The following is a 24708-nucleotide window of genomic DNA, read 5'->3' as shown; positions in this document are numbered from 1 at the left end:
TTGGCTCAAATGAAGAAGGGTCTACTGAAAGCAGAATCCAGGACACTTGACTATTCAGTCAGGGGGAGGAGGAGCTTTTTTTCTAGAACCTTAAGAGCAAATGGATCATAGAAAGGATTGGGCCTTAAAATGGATTATATTATTTGGGAACCCGTTAAAGCCTAAATAAATACAGCTTGGCGAGCTGAGAGTAAACACATACATATTTGGGTGCATCTGTTCACAGAGACTAGATCCCCAGTCCTGTTAATATCCAAACTCACACAAGAACTGACCCCCAGACACACTTGAGACCTTGAGGATTTCTTAAGCAAACAACTCCATCTTGTGGCTCACAGCAATCATGTACAGATACAGTGGTACATTAGTTCTCAAACTTAATCCGTTCCGGGAGTCCATTCGACTCCTGAAACCGTTCAAAAACCAAGGTGTGGCTTCTGATTGGCTGCAGTAGCTTCCTGCACTCAATCAGAAGCCATGGAATCAACGTCAGACATTTGGCTTCCAAAAAACGTTCACAAATCAGAACATTCACTTCCAGGTTTGCAGCGTTCGTTAGCCAAGCCGTTCGACTACCAAGGTACCACTGTACTAAGAGATCATACTTGTACAGTTCAAGTACAAGTCTACTCAAGTCCAAGTCTACTCAAAAGTAAGTCCCATTACTTGGAAGATCACAGTTATCAGTAGATCTGCAAAGATGGACAAGTTTCAGGCAGTCTTGTGTTTTATTTCTTATATCGAATCTGCTTCTTTATCTGTATTGAATTCGTAAATACCACCATTAACCCACCAATGGTATACTGTTTCATCGTATATATTATATGATTTTTCTTGGGTGATGAAAGCTCAATTAAGCTTCTGTGACATGCATTTTGTTCTTGAACTTCAGCACCTTTCATTTGTTGCAGCATTTCTTTTTTTGTTCGTATTGTTGATCTTGTTTTGTCTTGTTTTCCTTTTCTTACATGCAAAAATCAATACAAACATTTTAAAGAGAAATGTAAGCCAACTGTGTTTGATGTGGCTTACTCTTAGATAAGAGTGTATAAATGTGCACAGTAACATTGTCAAAATATAATGTGGGGTCAGGGGAGTAATAATAATTAATGCTTAATGCTTTCCCCAATTACAGTACCCAAGAACATTTCACATACATTACCCTGTTCATCTTTGCACCAACCTTGTAAAGTAGATCTGCATTATCTCCTCCCCAGATGGAGGGGGGAGAGAGTAGCTTTCCTAAAGGTCACCAATAGAGGTCATGACTGAGATCCCCATGGGAGGCATACTGGTTGTTGCTTAGAACAACTGCTGTGCCGAAGTCAATATATCAATATAGCCATCTGGTTTTTGGATGCAGAACTTGATTTATATCACATAAAAAATTCACCTCTATTTAGACTCGAGAAACACTACTGGGTACATTAAACAACACCCCGCATGAACCAATGACAAGATCTGCTCTGAACTGTTTTAGATGTACATTAAGTACAAAATACTATTGAAAGCACTTCTAAGAAGCAGCAACAATACTGAGACATGAGGGGATTTCAAGTCTCATAGGCTTTGCAGAAATTCTTGCCAGCAGCTAAGCACTGGGATCAACAATTTTTTTCCTGTGACACTTTGAACTTGTTTAATTCCCACACAGATCATAATTGGAAATTATAGAAATCATTATTATTCTGCTTAGGGAGTTACTTGCTCACTATGGTCACAGAGAAAACACATCAAAGATGCTAATTGGCTGGCAGCAAATATATTCATACAAGTGAAATTAATCCCACAATAACTCAAGCTGTGGCACAGAGAATTCTCAGTGCATCTTCTAGCAACCAATTAATGCCAGAATAACTCTGTCTTACACTATGCTGGTAAAGCCATGGTTAGGGTGCAAAATGAATACAGTCGTATCTTGGTTTTTGAACAGCTTAGTTCTCAAATGTTTTGACTCCCGAACGCCCCAAACCCAGGAGTGAGTGTTCTGGTTTGCGAACTATTTTTGGAAGCCGAACGTCCGACAGGGCTTCCGATTGGCTGCAAGAGTTTCCTGCAGCCAATCAGAAGCTGCACTTTGGTTTCCAAACATTTTGGAAGTTGAACAGACTTCCAGAACGGATTGCGTTCAACTTCCAAGGTACGACTGTATTGGGCTATTTTACTGTGGAGATAAAAATTCAAGGAAGTGTTTCTCTGTGAAATACCTCATCCTCATTTCTTCAGCCATATGAGAGAAAGATCCCTGCCAAAAAAATAAATTGGGGTGGGGGGCATTCTCCTTATTCAGCCCATGACATCATCACATATCCAAATCTGATTGACATCATGGTGTCATGCAGCCATCAAACTAGCTACTTGATTCGATCGGCTGAATCACAAAACAAACTCTTTAAAAATGTAAAAGTAGCTGTCAAGTGTGACAGTGAACAGGAGGGACACTGCATTTAAAAAAAAAAAGACAAAGTTTGGTGGGGCTGTGTGTGGAAAACATTCTGAGTTTTCTAAATAGTTTTCATACCAGGAATATTCACCCATAAAGGTTTATGATGTTACATAGTAAGTTCTCTCTTAACTTCCCATGGCTACCAATGAAGAATCGGGATGTTCTTCCTTATTCCATCCATCCTTGAAAATGAACAACTTCTTAAAACAGCATTAGCATTTGATCTGCCCCTGAATCTATACAGCCCCTATTCTCCTGCAATTCCCACCCACTTTAATGGTGAAATCAATAAATCAAAGTGTGTGTTTTTTAAGTCAGGAAGAAAAATACTTATTTTTCTAAATAAAGTCTATTTTTTATTAATTACCCTAGTGTAAAAAAAAAGTTTGGATTACAAGTGTATGAACAATATAAAAAGTATAAAAACAGGTTCCATAGATTTCTACTACATTAATACAAAGTGCATAACTACATACAATTCATATTGCATTACTACATAGGAAGGAGGAGTAAGGAGGCTGAGGGAAAAGCAGTCTGCTGTTGTAGTAATAAATAAATAAATACAGAAGTAGACGAGATGATCCATATCATAGTACATTGTTTCATACTGTAGCTGTAAATGCACAGAACCATTGACGCTTACTAAAAACAACAACCCAGAAACGAACAACAAAATAAAACCTTAAACGTGTAAATTGATGAGGGAAAAAATATCTAGGACTCCCACATGAATCCTTCAGAGATTACCAACCCAGCAAAACTGCCAAGTAGCTAGTCAGTTACAAATAAAGACCTATCTTATCCTCCCTTTAGAATATTTCTCCTATTTACAAATGGGGGGGGGACACAATTAAGGGAACCCTAAAAACAAGGTAGGAAGACAATAGCTCAGATTTTGTTTTCCTAATGCATCAGCTTAGGATTTTTTTGTTTAATAAAAAGTATAAAAGGACAAAGTTATGTTTGTAGTAGTGCACTGCACAAAACAAGTCGAAATTCTCATGCTATTCAAATAAATGGAGAAATCCGTATGAGCTAAATACAGCAGCATACTTACAGCGGAAGCCATTATTTGCCAAAGCTGATAGAACTCTTTCCTTGGTCAATTGGCGTATTTTATCAGAATCTTGGGAATCTCATCTTAAAACAAAACAAACAATATTCTAGTTCTTATGCTGGCTGAGATTTCAGGGGAAAACTGAATTCAGCCAAGTGCCTTGTCCTACGGCTAATACACTACAGTGACAACGCTTAAGAAACCCTTTTCCCCTCTCACAGTACAGACTGAGAAAGCATGGGGGGAAACATGGGAGTTCTAGGAGAGGCCTGCCTGTCCATAGGTGGTAGGGCAGAATTAGCTCACCACCTCTTCAGGGAAGTTTGTCACATGAAATACTGAAGAGGGGCAGCATTTAGGAAGAAGCAAATCCAAAATAGGGGACAAGCAGGCAATGGGGGGGAATTAACTGTGCAGTTCTGTGTTGAAGGCTGGGGACAAGAGGAGTAGGAACAAGGACTGAAGGCACTTCTGGGAGATTAGGAGAGAAGGAGGGGTAACAGGAAGGACTTGCAGCCGGGACCAGTAGATCATAGACAAAGACTGACACTGACTACAGCCTGTGACGGTTCTTCATACATGAAGGCTATTATACACATTTAGTGTCGTGAACTTGGGAAATAGCTCTAACTAGACAATACTAGGCGGTTGTGGTTGTTTTAAAAAAGAGAAGTCACAGTAATTTACGCACACAGAGTATATATCTGAAATAAAAACGCTTTCTCTTATTTGCCAACAAATGCCGTGCATACCTAGAACTCTCTCTCTTTAGATAATACTTTATAATAAGGATGTGGGTAGGTTTGTTATTGCAATTTTCCTTCCTTGAGTGCGTAACCAAGCTAATCAAACAGCGCAGAAACACAGAAGAGGAATCTTAAACCTGAGCTTGTGCTAGAATGGGCTTGCTTTTGTGACTGGCCTTCAAAATTATTATTATTAATAATAATTAAATTTGTATAAAATGAAGAGTGATTACCGCATTGTTTGCATTCTGCTGTTGGATTGGGATTATAAAACCTCCTCTTACCTTGCCAGGCACAAACTGACTGCTATTCCCAGTTGCAATTTACTAGTTTTTGACAGATTTTTACTCAGTCCTTATCAAGGTGGGGAACTAGACAGGTAAAGAGAGCAATCACAAATTATAATATACACTTAATTGGTCCCATACCAAGGTACTGAAAACAAGGACTTAGTATACATACTGTGTTATCATCACAGCCCTACACAACTGGCCAACATTTGTAAAGGGTGTCCCTTCAATACCATGAAGGAGCCCCTCATCTCCCTGAACGTTGTCTGTAATATTAATGCATAAATCATACATGGACTGCACAATGGAACAGGCAGGGGGGAGAGAAAAGTTAACTTGGTCCAGTACCAAGGTAATGAATGGGCCAGTCTCAAAACTTTATTGTTTGCCAAAGACTGACTGCATGCTCAGTCCCTTCACATACAAACTTTTACTAGGCCAGAAAGATGAGCCCTTGGCCTCGGGGTTCAGGACAGGCAAAACTTTTTATCCCTGTTAAAGCATCAGTAGTAAAAATTAAGAGCTCCCCACCTTTACAACATATACAGAGCAGGGAAGTCTTGTACAAACTTCAGCAAACCCAGGTCCATGCCTAAGAGTAATAAGTATTTTCCTCACAGGGAGAAAAGGTTACTGGCTAAAAGTTTTAACATGCCAAAATGTGAGCACTACTTCTCTTTCAGAAAAACACACTACATATTTTAATTCTCTTTTATGGCCTTTCATCTGAAGAAGAGTTGTGTGGGGAAAGAGGCTGAACCAAGATGACTTGCAGCAGCATTCAGCTCAATTATGGATTTTAGAGCCTTTTAAATATTATTTACAGTCATTTGGGGGTGGGGGGAGAGATATGAACAGGTTTCTGAATTAGTGGAGCTGAAGCAGTATAAAATGGAATCCTCAAACCGTTGAAGGTCACGCGGGGGGGGGGGGGGGGGGAGTCTTTTGGCAGCATAGCAGGCTTCTAAAGTGAAGAGAAAGTCACTTTCAAGCCTTTCCAGAGAGAAAAAGAGGTTCTTTTTTACACCAACTGCTGTGGAAGTCACCACTCTTCCTGGTTGGAGATGGTTGGAGACTGGGGACCTTGTGGCTCCGGCTTCTCAGTTGTGGACTTCTTGTTGCTACAGCAGGGTTTGAAGAGGTGAGCATCTATAACAACTTCTCCAAAGCGGCCTGTGTAAATAATTCCACAGCAAATTTTTTGCCTTCAAGAGAAAAGAAGAAGATAAATTTGGATTTCATTTCATACATGTCTTAATTTTGACAAAAGATGGGACTTGATGTGGCATACAAAAATACAAGTAATAATAATTAAAATCAGCTAACAGATTAGAATGAAACCATCACAGCAAGGTAAAGCAGCATTAAATCTAAGCAGTGTTCAATGAGATTACAAAGGATCAAAGCAGTTTAACCAGAAAATCAGAAAAAAATGTTACTCCTAAAATTCTTGTCTGAACAATGAAAGGTTTCACAGCTGACCATCACTGCCTCCAGTGGAAGCGAGTTCCATATGCACTGCATGAAGAAGTACATTCTATTCTCAGTCCTGTATCTTCCAATAAAGATTCAATGGATGTCAACAAGTTTCAGTGTTACACAAGAGGGAGAAAAACTTCTCTGTATCCACTTTCTCTGTGCCATGCTTAATTTTATAAGTATCTACCATGTCAGCTCGTATTCACTTTCTCTCTAAACTACAAAGTCCCAAATGCGGTAGCCTTTTTCCACAGGGGACTTTCTCCACCTCTTTGATCATTTCAGTTGCCTTTTTCTGTTGCTTACTTCCAAGTGGTATAATACACTTGCTTGTGAGCAAGAAGACTCCAGCTAGCAAGCATGCCTGATAGCCACGAATAGCCTTGCCCTTGGCGAATCTGTCTAAATCCCCTTCAAAGCCATCCAAGTTAATGGCTATCACCACACCCTGCAGCAGCAAAAGCCATAAATCAATGGTGCACTCCCAGACTTCTAGATCGCAGATTGTTATACATATCTTTGCTAGGCAATACAAGCCTACACCATATATGCAGCAACTAGCTAATCCTAAAGCAAGAGGGATACTTGGAGATCAATACAACTGCTGGCTACTGTCACGGCATCCATCATTTCCCTCTAAGAGAGGATTAATGGGGGGGGGCAGCCCCAGGACTCTGGCTTTGCTTTCAAGAGAACAACAAGATGCCTTGTGACCCACTTCATGCTCTGCATGCTATCCAGTTACTTTATTTACATCCCTAAACACCATGTTGAGTCATCAGCTGTCTGCAAGTGCTCCCTAATTGCTAAACCGAACGGAAGCAAAAGAGCCTTGTAATTAAGATTACATTTATTGCAATTATGTGCATTTTTAACCTCTGCCTCTTCCTGTGTTTTCCTCCCGCTGTCTACTTTCCCCTTTGTCTAAAAACTAAGACTGTGAGCCGCCTTCAAGCAGGGTCTTGCTGTAAGCATTGTTTTAAAAAGTTTTTATAAAGAGTCATGTTTGTGTAGCTCTACAGTCGCTAGTTGTGCTTCGGAAATAGTACAGATTTCTACCATGAATTAAAGGAGTGTGCTGATTCTGTTTCAGGCTTCCTTTTTACCTTTTCCAGTAAATGGGATCTAAGAAGGAGAAGACATGAGGGCGGCTGGAGCCAGCGGTCATCTCAGTGTCTGAGCCGTCATCAGACTGATTGCTATAGCAGGGAGACTGGGCTGGAGAGGCACTTGAAGTAGTGCTGTGGGCATCAGAGTCTGTAAGGAAGAGGGAAAACAGTGTATTTAACTAGTTTTGCATACGTCTTTTATTTCTTTAGAATATCAACTTTCAAAATCTCCAAGTTTCTGGTCCATATGATGAAGAAAATGTACAGCACATTTCCACAGACTACTGAGACTACCCAAGTGTCCACCTACTATCAGTGTCCGGGGTGGGGAAACTTTTGCTTACAGGCCACATGTGGCCCACTAGGGGTCCCAATTTGGCTCACAAGGCTGTTTTCCCCAAACCACACCCATCCACCTGGCCCATGACACAATATGTGACCTCAGATGGGCAGCAGGTACTGACATGGCTTCAAAGAAACAACTGGGAGTGTAAAGTTGAGCTCCTGAGTCTCCTTTTGTTTGAACAAGACAGAGAGGGCACATCATGCTTTGGAAGGGGGAAGTGGCTTCCACTGACATCTTCCCCTCCATTTTAACAGCCATTTCAATGGAAACCACTTCCCCTTCCTGCAGCAAGGTTCAAAGAGCCGCATAGAGCTGTTTGAACGCATGCCCCCCCTTTGCAAACAGCCCTGTGCTGCTCTTTGAATCTCTGAAAATGTACCCCATTAGGGGTCGGAGTGAGAAAGATCTGGCCCAGCAGTCAGAAAAGGTTTTCCGCCCCTGAGTTATGCTTACACTTCTCCTAGGTTCTCTTCAGGGTTGTTAGTATTTAATCCCCCATGTACTTATTACCCCAAATCTTGCAGAGAACCATTTGATAATACTTCTGGAAGTTTGGAACGTGCCATTTACCTATTGTGGGTGAGGAAGCTCCTGGATCCACCCTTGTCACTTCGGTGGCTAAGAGTGCTTTTTACCAGCAACAGCTAGTGCACTAACTACTAGCACTCTCAGACAAGGACAGCTGGCCAAACGTAACTTGGGACTTGATTACAGCAACGAGTTCTATGTAGGGCTACCCTTGGGCATGGCCTCGAAGCTCTGGCTGGTGCAAAATGCTGCTGCTAGACAGACTACTGCCAGCACTTAACACCTGCCCACAAAAGGTTGGCTGTTCAAATTCAGGGTTTTTTATTATTATTTATAATGCCCTTAACTTGGGTTCAGGATACTTGGGTTCAGGACCTCCTGGTCTCTTATAGACCTGCCTGGATCACTGAGATCTTAGGGGGAATCCCTGCCAGTGGTCCCCATTGACTAAAGACACATGGCTCATATCCACCAGGAGGCCTGCATTCAGTACTTTGAGGGCAATTTGGTGGAACTCCCTCCTGGCTGAGATTAAACGGCTCCTGCCCACTTCCTGTTGAATGTCAGAGGTTTGACAAAGACTTTTCCAGTTCAGCAGGGATTTTAAAATGTGTCTGATTATTAATTTTAACTGATCTTATGCATTGTATGCTTTTAATTTTTATGTATACTGACTAGAACAACCTTTGCTAAGCTGGTGTCCAAAACATCTTGAGTGCACCAGGCTGACTTAGAAACTTTGGTAATTAAATGGTATATAAATAACTTAAATAAGTAAAGATGTTGCTGCTATTTTTTAAAATAATGTCTTATCTTGCTCTTCTCTGGATTGCTAAGGGTGGTATCATCCCATTTCCATCCCCAAAACAACTGCAGTATGAATTATTCCTTTGGGATAAGATTGTGTACATACACAAAGGGTGGGAGATAGTGACAAGCCAAATGGGAGTCATTTATGATAAAAATGGTTTGAAATTATATATATATATATATATATATATATATATATATATATATATATATGTGTGTCTATCCCTGAGGTCTCAAATTCAGCCAGGTTTGGGAGGGATTTTCAGCTTGACTGAATTTCCAATTTTACGCTGCAACTAAGCCACTGGAACTGCAGAAACGATACTTTCAAAGTCCTCCAGTAATGTTCCTTTGCTCAGGTCCAAGAATAAGCAAGACACATACTGTAAAAAAATACTGTAGTGCTGTGAAACTAGCAAGATTTAAAGCCAGCCTCTTAGAGAGATTTAGGAGGGAGTATTCCAGGGTAGCCAGCATGGTAGATTTTTTGAATTTCATACTGCCTCTATACACCAAAGGCCCTCTCCTATGATATATAGTACAGCCATTCAGAGTCAAGGCCCGCTGCACCAAATCAAGCCCATTAATGGAAAAAGCAGATAGGATTAACATACTGTGTCTCTTCAACTCTTTCTGCAGCTTGCTTATCTGATTGCTCTTCATCCTGCTGCCAGAAAGGGTTTTCATCTTCTTTGGCTTCAATGTCGTCTTAAGACTCGGTCCAGCTCTTGCATCCACCACCTGGAAAAGGACAGCAAGAAAAAAAGTTTGTTTCATCGACTCTCATCTGATGAATTGTAGCAATAAGAAATGGTGTAAAAACTGCAAAACCTTTTTTAATGGGGAAAGCAGCTGTGTGCTGATTTGCATGCAAGAGTTTGCTTTACATTGCTCAGGCTCAGCACCCAAGACCTTTCAGGTTCAGTGCCAAGTAAAGGTGGATGTTCTGAACTGTATACATTTTACAAATGGAGCAAAATTTGACTAAATTGCAACCCAGAAATCAGCACCCGCCTTTGAATTGCTCTGATGCACTAGGAGATGATGCTTCTGCCCCTTGCTTCTTATCTATCCGCTCCTACACCTAATGTGCAGCATACCTCTAGTCAGATGGAATAGCTAACCAGTGTCCTTCAACCTGGTGCCCTTCAGATGTTGCTGGACTACAACTCCCATCAATTCCTGATCGGTGGCTAAGCTCACTGGGGATCAGAGGAGTTGTGGTCCAACTGTATCTGGGCCTGTTGTGGCTTATGCAACTCTCCCTCCCAGTCCTATTTATCGAATATATTAATGCCTTATGAGTCATAATATCCATTAAGGCAGGCAATGGCAGAACCATAATACCAGCTGTTCTACACATGTTGTACACACAATGGCTATTAAGAAGGAAACGCTCAGGACAACAACTTCCACCAAGCCAAGCCATCGTGATCAGTGATCATGGAAGGTCTAGTCCAGCAAGATTTTGAGGGCACCAGGCTGGCTACTCCTACCATGATACAGGATGAGAGATGGAAAACTCACATGATTCCAGTTCTTTTTTGATCCTGCTGGCAGTTTTTTCCATCTTTTCACCAGAAGCACACAAGCGTTGCAAATATCTCCTGATCGGGCCTCGTGCAAACTGTGAGAAGAACACAAAATAGTTCAATTGCTTGGTTAAACCGGAACATGGGGAGGCAAACTAAGGCCCGGGGGCCGGATCCAGCCCAATCGCCTTCGCAGATGGTCGGGGAATCAGCGTGTTTTTACATGAGTGGAATGTGTCCTTTTATTTAAAATGCATCTCTGGCTTATTTGTGGGGCATAGGAACTGGTTCATTCCTCCCCCCCCCCAAAAAAAAATAGTCTGGCCCCCCACAAGGTCTGAGGGACAGTGGACCGGCCCCCTGCTGAAAAAGGTTGCTTACCCCTGTACTAGAAGGAGATCAACAGAGACACAACATGGTACACCTTTGGTTTTCAGGCTTCACAGAATTTTGTAACAGCCTTCGGCTCAGAAAACCCAACACAGTACGGGAATGGCAGCAACTCTTACCCAAAGCAGTTCTGGAAGTCCTTTTCATAACGCTTGCTGTCAGTGAAGCGAGAACTGGAAGACTTTGCTCTGCAAATGCAGCAACCTTCTAAACTCCGGTACATCTTCGGTTTGTGAAAGCCAAACATCTTCTCTTCCCTTCTTTAGCCTGTTGGGATGAGGGAGGTTGGGAAGGAAAAGAAAGGAGGTGATCAAGTTTCAAAAAGGAACAAGAGTAAGCAACATTTAGAAGGCAGCTGTGGTCTCTACCCCCCGCATCTGCCATGTACAACTCTGCAAACCGACACCGCATCGCAGTCAGAAATGCCCAGTGGGAGATGATCCATTATTCATGATCCCTGTCCCACACCATTTCCCATAAGGACAGGTGTCTCAGACACATTTCCGTTTCTCTCGATCGCCAGCAGCGCGTGCGTTTGTGTCGCCCCCTCGTTCAACGCAGAGGACACCACAGGGAATTCAGCCAGGCATGTAACAAGGTGACCCAAGCGGCTGCGGTTAATGCAGGGAAAAAAGGGGGAAGTTGCCCCGTAAAAAGGTGCATTCTAAGTCACCAAGTTTGTCTCAAAAGTTATTTCAGGTAGATTCGTTGGCTTCAAATGTGGAAGGGAGAAAACAGGCATACACCACTCAAAAGAAAACCAATCAAATTGGGAATCTATGCCCACCAATAGCGTTCCTGTTTTGTTAAGGAAAAAAAACCAAAAACTACATTTCCGTGCTATTATTGCTATTGTGCTACAGGATGGCCCCAAACAGGTATACAGTGGTACCTCGGGTTCCATACGCTTCAGGTTACATACTCCGCTAACCCAGAAATAGTACCTTGGGTTAAGAACTTTGCTTCAGGATGAGAACAGAAATCGGGCTCTGGTGGCGCGGCAGCAGCAGGAGGCCCCATTAGCTAAAGTGGTGCTTCAGGTTAAGAATAGTTTCAGGTTAAGAACGGACCTCCGGAACGAATTAAGTACTTAACCCGAGGTACCACTGTACTTCCCTCAGGACCTGCACAAGTGCCCATCACTGACGACCCTTTGGGGCCTCTGAAGATCAGGACTGTATCCAAACCATACTTTTATATCCCCTGGCCTTGGCTGGTGCTTACATGGGTCTTTAATTTTTGTGCACTGCCTCGAGACTGAAGTGGGAAACAGTATAAAAATGACTCAATAAAATAAATATAAAACAATAAGTCTTTTCAGGCTCTACTACCTCCCCCCCCCTTTTCTGTCGCAAACAGTAAATCCAACCTCTTAGACGCTACATATCTCCCACCAAACATGTTGGGCAGTATCATCCTCCTTGCTGCTGCACGGCAGATTTCACAGAAGTGCAATATTAAATAAGAATACAGAAGCCCAGTTATTTGCCAGAGGCACATTCCTTAACATGTACCATCACAACTGAAGGGACGCTGACCTCACAGTTCCATCAGCTGGGAAGCCCAGCCATCGCCTCTCGTGCCTTGAACATGCAAGGAATGTGCCTCACGACTAAGCTATAGCATCTCATCCAAGGACTGGGCCTGGTCACAGAGAGGACTGGCAAGAGGGTGGGGGGCACTGAGGAAGAGGCACAGATGCCAAGGACAAAGTTGGCAAGGCTTTCTGTTGTTGACAGGTCTAATCTTTGTGCACCTGTAAGAAAAGCTTCCATCCAGTTTCACAAGGCTGGGTTTTCATCTGGCCAGGAATGAGTCTGCAGTTCACACCAGAATCTAAACCAGAAAGCAGCCTGTGGGTGTGGCCTTTCTTTCTTTCTTTCTTTCTTTCTTTCTTTCTTTCTTTCTTTCTTTCTTTCTTTAATTTATATACCCCCTTTTCTTCCAAGGAGCTATCTCGCTTTCATCAGCAACTACTCCACTGGCAAAGAATCCCTTTTGTGCCAAGAGTGTTGCATGTCAACTGTTAGGGCAGGGGCAAAGCCAGTGGTGGGTGGTGCCACCCCATTTCCTCTCCTGGAGCCCCATTCTCTCTTTCACACTTCTTCCCCACTCAGCAGGCTACTAGGGAGGGGTACAAGTCCACCCTGAACACTTGCAAGGGGCCTCTTATCCTCCCTTCCCTCTGGAGTCCGGACTCCCCCTCCTTGCATGCAATTAAGCCCTATGTGATGGCTGACTCCTCCTGGAATTTATGGCCAGCTCTATCAGAGATGTGGAATTTCAGGCCCAGGGGCTGAATGGGGTCCAGGTCTCTGCCTGGCCCTTGTAGCGCTCCCCATCCCACACCCCCTCCCAAGTCACAGCCCTTGGCAGCCCTGCTTTACCTCCCCCTTTCCAGTGTTTCTGCCCAGCTGCGAGGTGACCCTGAACTCTTGATATGCCTCTTGCTTATCTGGGAGGAGGAGGATAGAGAGGAACACAGGAGAGCGAAGAAACCAGCCTTCTGTGCAAAAACCAACATTCGCATTTCTTGGTCAGCTCATGTTTACCTCTGGTTCCATCCACTCCCAATTTGTTAAGGAGGCAAAGCAGCCATCTGGGCTGGGGGAAAAGTCCCCACTTCCTTTTATACCTACCCTCTTCGCTTTGTTTTTGGAGGGGATGATTTGGCAAAGACTGGGAGCTGAATCAGGTGCTGCTGTCCACAGTGAATCTGCACAGCTGCTGCCCCGTGGCAGCAATTCCAAGCATGCTTTGATCAAGAAGCAAGTCCCACTGAAGTCAGGAGGACTTGTTTCCAACTAAGCGTATTTAGGAACCGGAAGCTGCAGATACAGCAGAATGCTGCGGCACATTCGCTGCCAGGAGTGAGACCCTGTCAGCATGCAAGCCCTTTACTCAGAGGTCTGCCCGCTTGCCGACTTGCTACTGGGCCAAGTTCAAGTATATAAAGCCCCTGCCAACCTAGCAGTTCGAAAGCACCCCCGGGTGCAAGTAGATAAATAGGGACCGCTTACTAGCGGGAAGGTAAACGGCGTTTCCGTGTGCGGCACTGGCTCGCCAGAGTATCTTCGTCACGCTGGCCACGTAACCCGGAAGTGTCTGCGGACAGCGCTGGCTCCCGGCCTCTAGAGTGAGATGGGCGCACAACCCTAGAGTCTGTCAAGACTGGCCCGTAAGGGGCAAGGGTACCTTTACCTTTACTTTTAACAGCTTGGAACCAGTTTACATGCAAGATTGCCTGGGAACTGCAGCCCTGTGACAGGTAAACTATAGTTCCCGGGATTCTTTGGGGTGTAGGCAGCCATGAGCTTGCTCTGTTGCATAGGAGCTGGGCTAGACAGAACAGGTTGGAGCAGAGCAAGAAATAGGAGTGTAAGTTTCAAATGTTAAAATCATTTTTAAAAAACCTTATTAGCTTCTTACAAAAGAAATCAGCCCTTTCACTCAGAAAGGGATCTCAAACCAAGTTTGATGCCCTGTGCTGCTTCAGACAAGAGGAAGCTACAAGTATCCAGCTGTACAGAACAAAACAAACACACTTAAGAGTGCAAGTGTTAGAAATTGGGGGGGGGCGGCGCAAAATGCAGAGGAAAATACAGCACATCACTTGTTTTCTACTAATCTCTGTTGCTACTGTTCTTATTAATAAAACAGAGGCATCAATGTACACAGCATTTTACAGGAGTTTAAAAGGCAAAAGAAAAAGTCGTACCAGCACTTGAAGACATTGCACTTTAAATTGACAGCTAATACTGAAGGCTGAAATTGATTTAAGATACCATGCCTCAGTTGCTAAGACTTCTACTGAGTGTTGCTCTACTGAACTCTGGGCACACTTTTGCAAGGAAATTTAACTCATACCTTTTAATATCAGGACTCCTAGAGGGCAAATGGGAGTCCCAGAGTGATCTCTGCAGCCACCAGTACTTTTCTGCGGTTTCTTGACAAAACAATTACTTCCAAAATCCTTAAACTCTCTTGTCCACCCAGTTATGGAGAAGGGTTGTAGTTGAAGCACAGGCTCTGCCTGCAGACAGACCCAAAATCAGCCTGTAGCATCTTCACAAAGGGCTGGGAAAGACTACTGTCCAAAATCCCGGAGAACTGCTGCCAGTCAGTGTAGAAAATACTGAACTGGATGGGCTAAGCATTTGTCTCAGTGCAAGGCAAGCTTCTTAAGCTCCCCAGTGCCTGGAATCACCCTACAACCTTTTGCAGAGACGCAGCTATTTTGGCAGAGTGACCATGCAAATGGTCAGAACAGATTCTCAAGCTCCTTTCAGCCTGAAACAAGAGGTGGTGGACTCTCCTTCCTGGGAGGTTTTTAAGCAGAGGTTGGATGGTCATCTGTCAGGGATGCTTTAGCTGAGATTCCTGCACTGCAGGGGGTTGGACTAGATGACCCCTGGGACCCTTCCAACTCCACAATTCTATGATTTCCCCCACACACCTGTGTGTACCACAAAGGACAAGCAACAAATATGCCGATGTACATTAAGGCCATTTATCTCTGGAAAGTAAGGGTGGATCATCTTGGGAAGCTATTAAGCATTGCGACTAAAAGCCAATGGACTTCAAAACAGAAAAGGTAGTAAAAGAAATATTTGGTTTCTATGGTGGTTTTACGGTGGAATGTTTAGTTTCCCAAAGTGCTTTATAATCCTTCTCTCATTCATAACAGCCCAGTCGTGGGCCATTCTATTTTTTTATGATCGCACACACATGAGTAATGCCATTCTATTTTTTTATGATCGCACACACATGAGTAATGCCAAGTTTAGATTTCAAAGTGATCTGCAGGCAACAAAAACAAACCATAACTAGGAATTTGGGTTGAATGCTGGTGCTCATTTCAGAATCCAGATCCAGCCGTTTAGGGGCAATTCCAAAACTTACTATTGCTTTCAAGTCTGCAAGAGTCATGCTTACATGAAAGAGCCTTATATACCACCCCCTTCTGACAATCTGCTTTCTCACAAGGCCAATTCATCTGCCAAAAACCTTCTGCAATGCAACCTTGGGAGATGATAAGCTTTGATACAGTTTGCCTGGGAGAAAAACACCCATGTGTGGAAACACCTGGAGCCTTTCTTTTGAGAACGAAGGGTAACAATGAACAAACTGAACCACAACTGGAGGCCACAGAAACAGAACCTGCTGCTTCCCACTGGCAAGCGATGGCCCTTCTTCCTTTGGCACATGACTATTTTTAACTTAAGCCTACACTATGCAAGGCCAATCTCCACCAAACTTCAAATCATACTAGGCAGGACATAGAGCTGCCGGTCATTTATCTACCTGCACTTTTATTCCCATTTCTCCCTCAAAACTGGAGCACAGCCCCAAACCGCTGGACGTAAGATCTGCAAGTGGATAAAAGGAGCAGAGCCCTTGCAGCTAATATCATAGACAACCTTCGGCTCAGGAATTTCCTTCCCTCCCACCAACCTTTTACTGATTTTCAAGCCACAGTACAAACCTCCCCTTTGACAGAGAATTCCTTGGCTCCAGGCACGGAAATTATTTACTTCGTTATCTTCCAACAGAAGGAAGTTTACAAAAGATATGCATCTGTACAGACTTATATATTCTTTTAAACCAGTATTTCCTACCTGTTTTTAAAAAGTAGTAATTGTAGTATTATCACAAATTAAGTTTGTTCCAGAAGTGTAAGACCCATCTTTTTGTAAACTTATCTTCTTGGAAGTTAATCATTTCTCATCTTTGATAATTCAGTTAAGTAGCGTCACATACTTTCTTTAGCTATTTCTTTACAGGTGTTTTGTCCTTTTTCCAGTTCTGACTATTTTTGCATAGATTAGTAGACTTGTAATAGCAGAATGTCAGGGTTTTTTGTTTTGTTTTACTTCTGTCCAAATAGCACAAAGGAAGGTATTTGCAGGAATTCCTAGTTAAATTGCACCCTGCTATTTCTTGCATAATGTACATTATACAAGAATGTATAATTCATTTGGCTTCTCTATCCATAATTTTTCTTTGCTTTTCTTTAAACTACAAAGTCTCAGATGCTGCAACCTTTCTCGACAGGGGAATTGCTCCATCCCCATGACCATCTGGGTTGGATACATGCAATCCAATTCACTGACTGTCCAAGAAAACAGTATTTTACTATGCCTGATGCAAATCTAAATGCTCTCTATGCAATACTTGTAAAACTATGTTAAGCAATGCTTCTTAAACACACACAGTCCATCTCAATACGGGATTGTGATTCTCCCAATTCCATCAATGACTATTACTGTATTTCCCCCCTCCCCATCCCTCAAACAAATTAGCAATGTCAGCATACTAGTGGGTGGGGTAAAATCCTGTAATATATAGAAGGCTTCCTATTCTAGGACTAAGATAAGTCACTTCTATTTCAGCAGGATTCTGATCCTATGCTGTGGGTTTGCTGCTTAAGAGTTCACACCAACCGGCAAAAGCTTTCTAGGATTTCAGACAAGAGGCCTTCCCAGACCATTACAGATGGGAGATAAAGGGTAAAGATAAAGGGACCCCTGACCATTAGGTCCAGTCATGGCCGACTCTGGGGTTGTGGCGCTCATCTTGCTTTATTGGCCGAGGGAGCCGGCGTACAGCTTCCGGGTCATGTGGCCAGCATGACTAAGCCGCTTCTGCCGAACCAGAGCAGCACACAGAAACGCTGTTTACCTTCCCGCCAGAGCAGTACCTATTTATCTACTTGCACTTTGACGTGCTTTCGAACTGTTAGGTTGGCAGGAGCAAGGACCAAGCAACGGGAGTTCACTCCGTCATGGGGATTCAAACCACCGACCTTCTGATCGGCAAGTCCTAGGCTCTGTGGTTTAATCCACATCGCCACCTGTGTCCCTTACAGATGGGAGATACCAGGGATCAAATATGGGGCCCTGCACATACTCTGCCACTAGGTGGATCATGGGCTGATCCAGCAAGACGCTTACATCCTTCCTCAAGAGTGCACACTCAGGACCATGCAACACAGCCGTGTTTTCACTTCAAGAGACCTCCAAGGTGGATCAATGGGATTGTAGTAAAAAATATATATATATCAAATCAGACTAGCCCTGCTTTAAAAGGAGCATCCCAAGGAGAGAATGCGCCATTGCAGATCAAGAAACCCATGTGCTGCTAAAACTCTCACCAGGTTCTTCACTGGCCCAAGTTTGCTCTTTCAGTTGCGAAAGATCAACAGATTACCAAGCTTCATTATCGAAAACTCCCTGGGTGGTCACAGGAAAGCCTCTCTCTCTCTCTCAGCCTTTCAATCAACAGCAAGTTACTTCACAAGGTTGATCCTGTGGGAATTAAGCATGGACTGCACGGCTAGGTAATGCTATTAGTAGCAAGAACAATTTCTTAAAACTCTGGACTCACACAGTTTGTTAAAGATAACCGCCTCTCTCTCGCTTATTCAATGAAGTTTAAATGGGTGTAGAATGATTATCTGTGATTGCTTAAGCAATACTTCCTTGCAATGTATTGGTGTGGCCTATAAAACACAGGGTGGGCCACTTTTCTCCTGCATTCCTTTGGGAGTAATCTGTGAGGGGTGGGGCAGGAGCTCAAAGGGACAAAAGTGGAAAAAATAGGTGGGTCCACTCGTTTCTCTCTCTCTCTCTTTCCAGTGCCCCCTTCTCTTCCCTCCTTCCCTGGTGGGCCATCAGGAGACAGATTGCTCTTGCCAGAGGTCCGAACTGCTTGCCTGCAGAAGGCTGTTGAAATTAGGTGCCGGTTGCCCACACTTTATCTCCATGGAGTAACATAAATGCAAAGCAAGCCAGGTGCCTCTGCTGAGATACTGACAATTTAATTTCTGATGCTAGAGAACGGAAAGGATTGCATCCGATGACACTGTCCTCCTGGAGCAAGGTCTTCTGTCTGCCTAATGGGGCTTCTTCTCCCTCTCAGTGGTGCCTCCCCACACACCCTCCAGAGCAGATTCTGGGAGCGTGCTGGGCAAGGAAGTCCCACCACACTGGTGGAAGTCCTTGCACTAATGGGACAACTTTGTTGGATGCAATCCAAAGATAATAAATGGGATGAACCTAAGCAAACACCGTTCCTAGTACTTGGAGATGAGGGCATACATAGAGCCCAATTCTGTACGTGTTTACTTGCGATGAAACTCCAGTGAGCTCAAAGAGCCTTAATCCCAAACTTAGAAGAGCCTATTGGACCACATAGCCCTGCATCCTGTTCACAGTAGCCAACAAGATGCCTGTAAGAAACCCTCAAGCAGAATCTGAGTGCAAGAGCATCTTGCCTATCTGCAAATATCCCAGCAACTGGTATCGAGAGGCCTACTGCCTCTGACAGCATCGCCTTATCCCCCATGAACTTGCCCAATCCTACTTTAAAGCCATCCAAGTTGGTGAGAATCACTACCCCCTTCAGGAGTTCCATAGTTTTAGCTACACACTGTATGAATAAATACAGTGGATGCTCAGGTTGCGAACGTGATCCGTGCGGGAGGCACGTTCACAACCCACAGCGCCGTGTCTGCGCATGTGCAAAGCACGATTTAGCGCTTCTGCACATGTGTGAACGCCGAAACCCAGAAGTAACCTGTTCCAGTACTTTTTCCACACAACACTCAATATGACCTTTGAGTTTCTGTTGTAGTATAGAAAGTCACATGTGAATGCTCCTCTCTGTGCCAGGGAGAAAACTAGAGGAGAGCTTCTTAAAGACCCCTCTACACATTATAAATGAACACCAAAAGAGGTGGGAAAATACAAAGGGACTTTGAGCATCATGTTTTAAAAGACCCTCAACTGTCTCCGTCCATACACTGAAAGATGTGTGCGTGCATATATAAAGTGATTAAAGTAGGAAAGCGTTTCCAAGCATTTAAGCCATTTTTAAACGAAACCCTGTGCAAAAGAAGATCACCACGCCACTCACCGTGGAGAGGCAAGCCCTGCCTCCAGGAAAGACCACCCACCCACACCCACCTCAGCCAAGGACGACCTACTTTTCAAAACAGGCCGTAATGATCAGAGACACCAAGCTCTGAGGTCTCTCTTAGCCACAGGTGCAAGGAACTCTGCTTACCCGGGAACAAAATGTGTATACACACTCCCTAGAAGCAGCAAAGACGAAGCAGCAACACTCACAGCTACACTTATGTAAGAGGAGAATGTGCCAATCTACCTGCCAAGCTCAGCCACTGCCATGAGGTCTCTCCCAAACGTGCAACTGGACAAGAGAGAGGATACTGTTGTTGTTTACTGGTAGGATCTGATGGTTAAAAGAAGCCAACAATGGAGGGAGGTGGGAGAAGGGACTCACTCATGCATAGGCGTTGCAAATCATTACACTTACACACACACACACACACACACACACACACACACACACCAAATAAAAGGCAATCAAAAGCTGTCCACATTTCCTGTTCCGCTTTCGGCTAGCTTTGCAGTAAGGGGCTGCCATGGAAGGAAGCGTCATAACATTCCCCCCTCCAGAGGCCGCCTAATCTCCGAGTGCTACTAGTGGTAGTCTCTGCGCAAGGGGGGGGGGCTGGAAGAGAGCGAGCGAGAGATCGGGGTCATCATAGCTACTGGCACGGATTTTCCACACACACACTATATAGATATATATATATAATGCGCGAGAGCACAGCCTGCCCACCTTTCCACCCTCCCACGAGCACGCCTCCCACGCAGAAAGAGGGAAAGTGGCATCCCAGGCGAAGTGACTTGAGTTTCGAACGCTTTTTTATTAAAACTATAATGAGAAACAGCAGGTTGCGCTGGCGCTCTCACCAAATTTGTGTGTGTCTGCGCGCACACACACAAACGGTGGGAGATGGAAAGCAAAGGAATGGACCCTCGTTAAGTAACCAGGGAAAGTTTTACTCCTCCGCATTCTCGCAGAACAAAAGAGACGCTAAAGGTTCCCACCCGCCCCCTCCATCCCATCGCCGCCGCGACCAGCAGCACTTCCTGCTCACTAATGCCGCCCGCCCCCCACCGGCGCCCCGCTAAGCTCCTGCGTGCACATCGGGTGGGTGTGAGCGCGCGATCTGCCCGCGATGGTAGGAACTGGTTCCTCCTCATGGCTTTGCCCTGACGTAATTCAAACATGGCAACAGTTCCGACTTCAAAGCGGGATCGGCGAGACCTCCCATAAACACGCGCCACGAGGGGAGAGCGAAGCGCGCTCTAACCCCGCACAGATGCACAAAAGCGTGTACCAATAAGGCAAACGTGACATCTATTCCTTCCAGCTCTCTCACTTTCCCAGTTAATTAATGACCGAGCGACATTACAGCCCGGGACAGGCAGCAACTAGAGCGTGTGTTTGCTCCAACACTCCGCTCAGTCCTTCGAAGGCGCTTCCTGCCTCTGAGCCACCTAAACACGCCTCCGCCGCCGCCTCTTCCCTGCACGCGGCTTGGTACCTTGCACTGGGGGCGCACGCAGTATCTGAAATTATTTTTTAAAGTCCTCAAGAAGCAGCTGCGACCTCGTGCGTATTTCTCTGCTCCGATTTCGGATGCAACACGGTTCGTGCGTGTTTATGTGTCGAAGGGATAGAAAGCAGCGCTGCTGCCGCCGCCTCCCCCCCCCGCCCCGCCTCTCGCGCGCCGCGCCGTTTGCAAAGCCCAGCAGCCACATGCTCTATAATATAAGCCCTTTGTTTTGCCTACATGCGGCAAACAAGATAGTAGCCGGGGCTGTTTGCTTCCGCGGAGTGGAATTCGAAAACAAAAGATTACACTTATGAGACGCGCGGGAAAGGGAGGAAAGGTTCCAGGTCGACTTTAAAGGAAAACAAGACTCGTATTGCACGGCGGCGCGGGCGGGGAGGGGCGGATGTGCAGCGAGGCGACTCTTAAAAAATAAAAGTTCCGATCAAAGTTGTATACAGTACTTTTAACCGTGTCTGCTTTGAAAGTGGCAGGATACACCCCCCCCTTTCCAGTCCGCATTACCACCCACCCAACTCAGATGGTTAATGACATGGTAGTCTGATAAACAGCTTTTTAATTTTTTTATATTAAAAAAACCCGCGATTAACACCACAATCCTAACCATGTCAACTCAGAAGGAAGTCCAGTTTTGTTCAATAAGGATTACCCCCTGGTAAGTAGCTTTAGGATTGCAATTTTAAACGACTTGCGTAGCTTGGAGCACGTGTCATGACAGATTGCACAAAAACAAAAGATCCCTTCGTTTCAAGCAACTCAGTTGCGGCTGAAACTGGAGTCACCTCTAAAAGGCATGGGCAAACCACCCCAAGGGTAACCCACCCCGCCTCTGTCCTGCTGTCTTCCCAATCCTCCGAGGAAACATACCCCGACACCGCCATGGCTGTTACCCGCTTGCCATGCAACGCGGTGCAACTTTCCCCTCGCGGAATCGATCTACAGGTGTATCACTCGCAGAAAGGAACACGGACCCCGGGGAACGTTCGGAAATGGAACGCCCGCGTCGCCAACATTCCAAACCTCGCCTCGAATCCTAAGCCGGTTTAGCCGACCTCGAGGGATTTGTTGCAAACCTTATTCCCCCTCCCCCTCCCTTTTGCTTCCCATTGTCGCCGGTCCCGCGTCCATAGCTGTAACGGACAACACAAATCTGACCGCCGCCAACACGCCGTGCACAGCAAATTGCTGCCCCAAATCCCACATGTTATTTACTCGGAAGTAGAAACCCATTAACTTTCATTCCACTGTGAAGGGTAGCCGGGATTGCAGCAATCACCTCGCTTCCTTTCTGTTACGAGAGAGGAGCGAACAAACAACTTTTTTAAACTGGGAACTCCCCGCTCCGGGGCCCGACCACGGTCCAAAGCATTAACTGCATTAAAACACCCAGCGATTTCCAAATTCTCTTGACGATGGGGTCGAACAAACCGGAATCAATTGGGAGGGGTAGTGGAACAGATAGAGAAACTCATCCTACAACTGTTTTCCTTCATGGGGAGCTGGAGTCGCCACTCCGCCACATGCTCGACCTACAACAATACAAGCAGCGTTCCGCTGCCCCCGTTTCTTCCGCCACAGGATACATCTCCAAATTGCAAAGCATTCCAGAGAATAACGCCAGCTACACACCGTCTCACCTACAAACACCCCCCTTACATGTATATACGACATCCTCTTGATAACTAGTTTGCTTGCAGAAAGGCAGGTTAATTAAAAAATTTAAAACGCACAAATAAAGAGCACAAAACTTGTCCGACCCCGCTCCCCATGTTTCAGATGTACGGCTACTATTTTAAATCTATATTTCCCAACTGGAAACGACGAACATTTAAAAGGATTTACCTCCAACGAATCAATAGCGTGCTGGGTTGTGCGGAGCGATCTTCCTCCCCCCTCCTCCTCTGCGCGGTCTCGTTGTCTCGCTCCTGCGTCTGGAGAGATGCAAGCTCTGGAGTCATTGGCTTAACTTCCAGGCGGTGTGCGCATGCGCGGTTCCCACGACTCCGTACTCCTCAATCGAGCTCTTTTGCATGCGCGTACCATTGTCCTTTTAAGGGAGAAAAGGGCCTTAGCGAAAAGCATGGGAAGGAAAAGCACGGGGGAGGTCCCCGTCATTGTGACGCCAGAAGTGACGTTGCACGCACGCGGGGCTAGATTTGCGGGAGGGAGATTCTAAGAGAAGCTAAGGAAGGAACGTCTCTTGCTGCAGTTGCTCATCTTCTTGTAGGGCAATGAATGAATGAGCTCGCTTCCCTTTCTCAGCCCATTTTCTACCCTTCATGCACAGATGCGAGGCTTCAAGGTTTGGTTTGGAATATGAGCGCACCAACGCTTCCTGTGTAGGATTTCCTCCCGGATACACACCGGCCATCACTGAGCAAGTGTGATTCTCCTGTAGCCTCCCCTTCAGTCAATGATGAGGTCCATTTTGCCTTAGTTTCATAACAGTCACAAGCTCCCAGCCTTCTCACTTAGGTGTGGCGTGGCGGCTGAAGTGTTGGGACCTGGGATTCCGGCTCAGCCAGTGAAGCTCACTGGCTGACCTTGGGACAAGTCAATCCCTCGGACCAGCCTACTGCATAGGGGACAATGGGCAGACCATGTGTCACCTAGAGCTCCTTGGAGGAAAGGCAGGATGCAAATGTAATAAAATACATAATTGTGCATGTAGGCAAGTAGTGTTGGAGCACAGACTTTGGATATCTAATTAATAGCTGCCAGTCTGTGACATCGGTCACCCAGTCCTGATTCACGGCCTCTTAATTTTAATATCAAGGAGAAACCATTTCTAAATGTGTTAAAGATCTAGCTAGCTAGCTATTTCAAGTCTTCTGTCTACTAGCATCATACAGTCGCTTCACCTGTTCTGCAGCAGGTACATTTGTGAAACACGTTTGCCAAACAGGAGTTTAAAAGCCCCTTGGGGCACAAAGAACTACCTGCCCAGTCTGGCCATCAAAAGCGTTGCATACAGACTTCAAATTCTACCAAAACTATCTAGAGCTGAAGTCGTACCAAATAAACTGAGATGGTTGATGCTTTATTATCACTTGTGCTTCTAAAGTGTGCATTTCCTTTAACAACTCAGTTGATTAAGAGCATGGTGCTGATAATGCCAACGGATAGGGTTCGATCCTTGTATGGGCCACCTGCATACTTCTGCATTGCAGGGGGTTGGGCTAGATGATCCTCTGGGGTCCATTTCCAACTCAACAATTAAATCTTTCCAACAAGTATTTTCATGTCCACTCCCAAGAATTGCTGTTGTGTTTTGGTGGTGGGAGAAGTCAACCTGGTTACTTTATCACAACCATCATGTTAAGTAGGTGGGTGGGGAAAGTGTGATTACCATATTTTTTGCTCTATAAGACTCACTTTTTTCCCTCCTAAAAAGTAAGGGGAAATGTGTGTGCGTCTTATGGAGCAAATGCAGGCTGCGCAGCTATCCCAGAAGCCAGAACAGCAAGAAAGATCGCGGCTTTTGCTGCGTAACAATCCCTCTTGTTGTTCTGGCTTCTGAGATTCAGA

At 44.9% G+C, this 24708-nt stretch overlaps 1 protein-coding gene across 1 annotated transcript; it reads right to left on the bottom strand.

The window, feature by feature from the left end:
- Positions 1 to 2789: 2789 nt before the first annotated feature.
- SINHCAF (SIN3-HDAC complex associated factor) lies at positions 2790 to 23183 on the bottom strand. Its single transcript, XM_028745859.2, has 6 exons — positions 23023 to 23183; positions 10853 to 11000; positions 10339 to 10438; positions 9426 to 9552; positions 7125 to 7275; positions 2790 to 5744 (listed from the first exon to the last, which is right to left on the bottom strand). The coding sequence occupies exons 2-6, from the start codon at positions 10978 to 10980 to the stop codon at positions 5582 to 5584; spliced, it is 669 nt and encodes a 222-aa protein (XP_028601692.1). The 5' UTR covers positions 10981 to 11000; positions 23023 to 23183; the 3' UTR covers positions 2790 to 5581.
- Positions 23184 to 24708: the final 1525 nt, after the last annotated feature.

The sequence above is a fragment of the Podarcis muralis genome, chromosome 10 (genome assembly GCF_964188315.1).
Source record: "Podarcis muralis chromosome 10, rPodMur119.hap1.1, whole genome shotgun sequence".
Lineage (NCBI taxonomy): Eukaryota > Metazoa > Chordata > Lepidosauria > Squamata > Lacertidae > Podarcis > Podarcis muralis.
The sequence above is the reverse complement of the archived record's forward strand: the minus strand, read 5'-3'. Positions and strand labels throughout refer to the sequence as shown.